Source organism: Epinephelus moara, chromosome 16 (genome assembly GCF_006386435.1).
Source record: "Epinephelus moara isolate mb chromosome 16, YSFRI_EMoa_1.0, whole genome shotgun sequence".
Taxonomy (NCBI): Eukaryota; Metazoa; Chordata; class Actinopteri; order Perciformes; family Serranidae; genus Epinephelus; species Epinephelus moara.
In genome coordinates this window covers 47,382,663-47,387,582 of record NC_065521.1, presented here as the reverse complement: position 1 = coordinate 47,387,582, position 4,920 = coordinate 47,382,663, and the positions used below count along the sequence as shown (strand labels likewise).

The 4,920-nt window shown below is 44.1% G+C and overlaps 1 protein-coding gene across 2 annotated transcripts; it reads left to right on the top strand.

The window, feature by feature from the left end:
• The first annotated feature begins 2,869 nt into the window (after positions 1–2,869).
• Positions 2,870–4,653, top strand: LOC126402478 (uncharacterized). 2 transcript variants are annotated; one of them, XM_050064504.1, is made up of 4 exons: positions 2,870–2,976; positions 3,104–3,352; positions 3,437–3,751; positions 3,833–4,653. In XM_050064504.1, exons 1-4 carry the CDS (start codon positions 2,917–2,919, stop codon positions 3,959–3,961), a joined length of 753 nt encoding a protein of 250 aa, XP_049920461.1. In that variant the 5' UTR covers positions 2,870–2,916; the 3' UTR covers positions 3,962–4,653. The 2 variants fall into 2 exon arrangements, with proteins under 2 accessions (XP_049920461.1, XP_049920460.1); XM_050064503.1 differs by having other exon boundaries at positions 3,437–4,653.
• Positions 4,654–4,920: the final 267 nt, after the last annotated feature.

Genomic DNA, 4,920 nt, shown 5'->3' with positions numbered 1-4,920 from the left:
GTCATGTTAATGATGTTTTGTATTATGTTTTTTTCCTAGGGGGAAGCCAAGCAGCTTAGCCCTGCATTGAAGAAAATTTTCACAGCCCTGCAGCCATATTTCAAGAGCAGAAGCAAAGCCTCAAACTTGAGGAAGATCTGTTTTGGCACCTCCATGGGTAAGAAATTACACATTCTATATTTGTGCAGGTGTGTGGAGTGTTTTCATGCTACATTCATCATCACGTGTTTCATTTTCACAGACAAATACATTGACAAGTATGCTGATTTTGTGGCATGCCCAGAAGGCATCACAAAAATGCACACATTTTTGACACAACAAAACGCGTCAAAGACCACAAGAACAAAAGTGTTCATCAAATATATGATGCTGAGGTGTTCATCCATTAAATTCTGGACGTGGGAGTTCATGGACAACATCCTTCTTTTGAAGTCGTAAGTAGTGAACTTTGAAAGACGTAACCTTAGTAAGTGCTGAAAACGAATGACAGAAACTAAATCCAGACTGGTCTTTCCACAGCTACCCTGCTCTTTTGAGAGCATTTGGCNCCTCATTAAAGCTCCCAATTATTGTCACCTCTCGCCTCTCCACCCTTTTCTCAATTCCCTTTTATTAAGAAAATACTGTAGCAGGGTGTCGGTAATCCATGTATCATTCGTTCTTTCTATTTTCAATTGTCAATCAAAAATCAAAAAATGAAAAAGTGACAGATTATTATTATTTTTTTTTTTTAATCTAACACAAAAGACGAAAAAGTGTCTGGTTTTTCATATTTTTACTTTAGGTTCAGATCAAAAATACGAAATTGAATAATGGGACACAGGACTGAATTTGATTTTAATATTTATTTATTTATTTCGTATTTTTGATCTGAACCTCCAGTAAAAATATGAAAAAAGATTAAAAAACAAAAAACAAAATAAACCGTCACTTTTTAATTTTTTGATTTTTGAGTGACAATTGAAAATAGAAAGAACGAATGATACACGGATTGTCGGTGGCTTCATTATTTTTTTTCTTAATTTCCTTTCCTTTTTACTTATGCACTTGCTGAGGGATGTTGCAGCTGACAGAGAAAGTTCCCTCATCACAGAATGATTTTTCCTCTTTTTCCTCTCTTTACTTTTATAGATGACCAAAACTAAGAAATCGGGTGAATGCCCCATTTGTGGACAGGAGCTCAAGGCCCTGTCGAAACACTTAAGGCAGAGCCACGACCTTCAAAACCCAAAGGAAAGAAGTATTTTAAACAACCTGGCCACTGGCCGAATTTCTATTAACGCTGGGCCATGCCCTTTCCCCCTCTGCTCGCCCTACGTTCTTCATCTGGAAAAACACCTACGCCGCCATAAGGAAGTCACAATCGGGAGGATCAAGAGCAAAATTAAAGCCCTCAAACGGGACTCTGCAGTCCGGCAGCTGGCTGCCCTGAGGGCCTCCAATCCCACCCCACCCATGATGAGCATGCTAGACATGCAGGAGGAGTCGGAGGAGGAGGAGGGCCAAAACCACTGTCAGAATGCCATCTGCCGGGCAAATCGGCAGCGGGTGGGTGAACTGGAGCGGGAGGTCCGGGACCTACGAAAGGTCATTGCTGACCTCAATGTGAGTAAATGAAAAATGAGTATGTCATCATTAATTTGCAGTCCTGTTTTTCTCTTGCTGGTTGTTGTCATGACATTGCTCACTGGACAGTAAAAGCTATCTATCTATATCTTGTCTTTCCTCCTCCTGACTAAGCAGAAGCGGCAGCCACGGCAGCAGCAGCAGCAGACGGGACCTCAGGGGGGACCCTCATCCCCCTCCTCCTCCTCCTCCTCCGAGAGTTCACAGGAGGAGGAGGAGGAGGAGCAGGAAGAAGAGCAGCAGCAGCAGCAGCAGCAGCAGCAGCAGCAGCAGCAAGTGGGACCCTCATCCCCCTCCTCCTCCTCTGACAGCTCAGAGGAGGAGAGCTCAGAGGAGGAGCAGGAGGAAGAGGTGCAGCAGCAGCAGCAGCAGCAGGCCTCACCCCCCTCCGCCTGTGAGCCAAGCCAGCCAAGCAGCTTAGCCCTGCATTGAAGAAAATTTTCACAGCCCTGAAGCCATATTTCAAGGGCCGAAGCAAAGCCTCAAACTTGAGGAAGATCTGTTTTGGCACCTCCATGGGTAAGAAATTACACATTCTATATTTGTGCAGGTGTGTGGAGTGTTTTCATGCTAAATTCATCATCACGTGTTTCATTTTCACAGACAAATACATTGACAAGTATGCCGATTTTGTGGCGTGCCCAGAGGGCACCACAAAAATGCAACAAAACGCTGTGTCAAAGACCACAAGAACAAAAGTGTTCATCAAATATATGATGCTGGGGTGTTCATCCATTAAATACTGGACGTGGGAGTTCATGGACAACATCCTTCTTTTGAAGTTGTAAGTAGTGAACTTTGAAAGACGTAACCTTAGGAAGTACTGAAAACAAATGAATGACAGAAACTAAATCCAGACTGGTCTTTCCACAGCTACCCTGCTCTTTTGAGAGCATTTGGCCTGGCTCCCACCACAGTCATCCTATATGTTGGCCAGGCCATTTCTTTTGTGGAGTACATGAGGGACATCCCCCCCCAAGTATTCTCGAATTTCCAGCCAGACGTTGTCCCTCATCTTCAGGGAGCTAAAAATAATCTACAGGGACATTGGCCGGACTGTCCTTGGCCACCAGTTTCTTGTTAAACAACAAAAACAGTAGACACTGGTGGCAAAGGCAGACCTGGCCAAATGTCAGGCCTTGGCCAAGGCCAAAATCCCCTCACTCCTTGGTAAGTCTGTCTATTCTCTCTCTCTCTCTCNACACACACACACACACGTACGCACACACACACACTGTTGCAGCATACCTCTGTAGCATTTACGGACACAGGGCGGGGGTCCTCACCCGCATGCGGGTGTCTGAGGTCAAGGAGGCTGTGGGGAACCCTGACAGCGGCTACCTCATCAATGTAAATTTCAGTTTAATTTCAAACCCTTTCATAATGTGATCACTTTCAAAACCAGGTTAAATTTTGTTTTCATAGCTTTATCCAATTGACTGCTCTCTCTGTTTTCTGTCATCTCTGTCTGTTGCAGGTCATGGACCACAAAACCGTCCGTAAATTTGGGACCGCGCAAATATACCTGGAGCCGGAGGAGTACAGGTGGTTCACCCGGTGGCTCCAGCTCCGCAACCGGTCTGTGCCGCTTAACAACTACTTTTTCACGTCACTTGGCCGCGCGGAGGCCAAGGACTTGGTGAGATACGTTCGTCGGGCCTGGTCCGAGATGGGCCTCCCAGGTTCCCCCAGCCTCCTTGACCTCAGGACGGCTGTCTCGACATATGTTAGTATGACAGAGACCTGACGTTTGATTTTCACGGGGTAAATTTAATCCATACTGACCCAAGCATGAATTTGTCTTTTGTAGAACTTTCAACAAAACGACGACGAGATACGTAAGAACCTCTCCTCATTCATGTGCCATAGTGCCGAGACCCAGGAGAGGTTCTACGCTCTACACAAGACTGTTCAGAGAGCGATACAAATGAGGGACATGTTTGTGCAGCTCTCACTGAGAGAGGAAGAGGCAGGTCCCTCATCAGCTGCCTCCTCCTCATTGGCTGCCTCCTCCTCCTCATCAGCTGCCTCCTCCTCCGCTGCCGCCTCCACCTCCGCGGCAGCCTCCTCCTCATCCGCGGCCTCCTCCTCCGCTGCAGCCTCCACCTCCGCTTCTGAGGGCAGAGTAAGTGAAAACCATGTAATCACTATCACACAACAGTCCAAATTCACTGAGCTCAGTGTCAACCTGTTCTCTTTTCCGAAGGTTTTCTCACCAAAGAAGCCCAGGCTCACCACACAGGCCTTGGCCAAAAAGGTGAAGGAGAAGGTGGGCTTCTCCCCACGAAAGATGGACAAGGCGAGGAGGGCCCTTGTCATGTTGAAGAAAATATAGTTTGTGTTTAGTGTGTGTTGTGTGTTTTTGTTCTTTGTTCAATTGTTCATATTTAAAGTTCCAACTTGTTCTATAATTGTTCATATTGTTCATTGATTGTTTACATTTATGTTGTTGAAAAAACAACATAACACAAAAATGTGTAGTATCTGACTGGTTCATCCTAAAACCTGATTGATATTTCTCTAAAATATTGTTTCTATTTAAAAAATCATTCACTTGGTTAAAAAACAGTTTTTCTAAAATCGTACTAAAAGACAGTAAGTAGGATACAGGTCAGTAATTATTAAGAGTGTTGGGATCTAAATTACCCTTCACCACTGCCGTTTTGAAGGCAGCAGGGAAGACACCCGTCTCAAGAGAATAATTTACTATGTTTAAAATCTGTTCCTCAAAGAATCCATAAAATGTTTTTGAAAGTGATGTGGGAATCGGATCTAAAAGGCAGGTTGTTGGGTTTACCTGGGAGAAAACTCGACAAAGTGTCCTTGGTCCATCAACCAGGGCAAAACTCTCCAGTGTTTCTTCGGATAAAAGCAACTGTTCATGTGTGTTAAAAATTACATTCTGTTGAGATAAAAGACTGGATCTGATATTATCGATTTTATTTCTGAAGTGGTCTGCAAAGTCCTTGCAGAGGACGTCAATTGGCATCTTGGATGATTTATTAAAATTGGTGTTGGTTAAAGGGAAATTTCGGTTTATTTCAATCCGTCTCCTATCGTCCTAAATTTGGTTCAAGTGACTAGTGACATACAGATAATAGTTAGCATGTTAGCCGTTAGCCTAGATACAGCCGTAGTGTCAGACATGTTAAAACGTAATTGAACAGGCATCCCTTCAAGTGCAAAGTTAATCCACTAAACAAGCTTTTTTTCCACAAAGACCGCCTCATATCGTTAGGATAAATGTCAGAGAACATATAGAAAACGACATGTAAACGTGTTGTCTTACCTTAC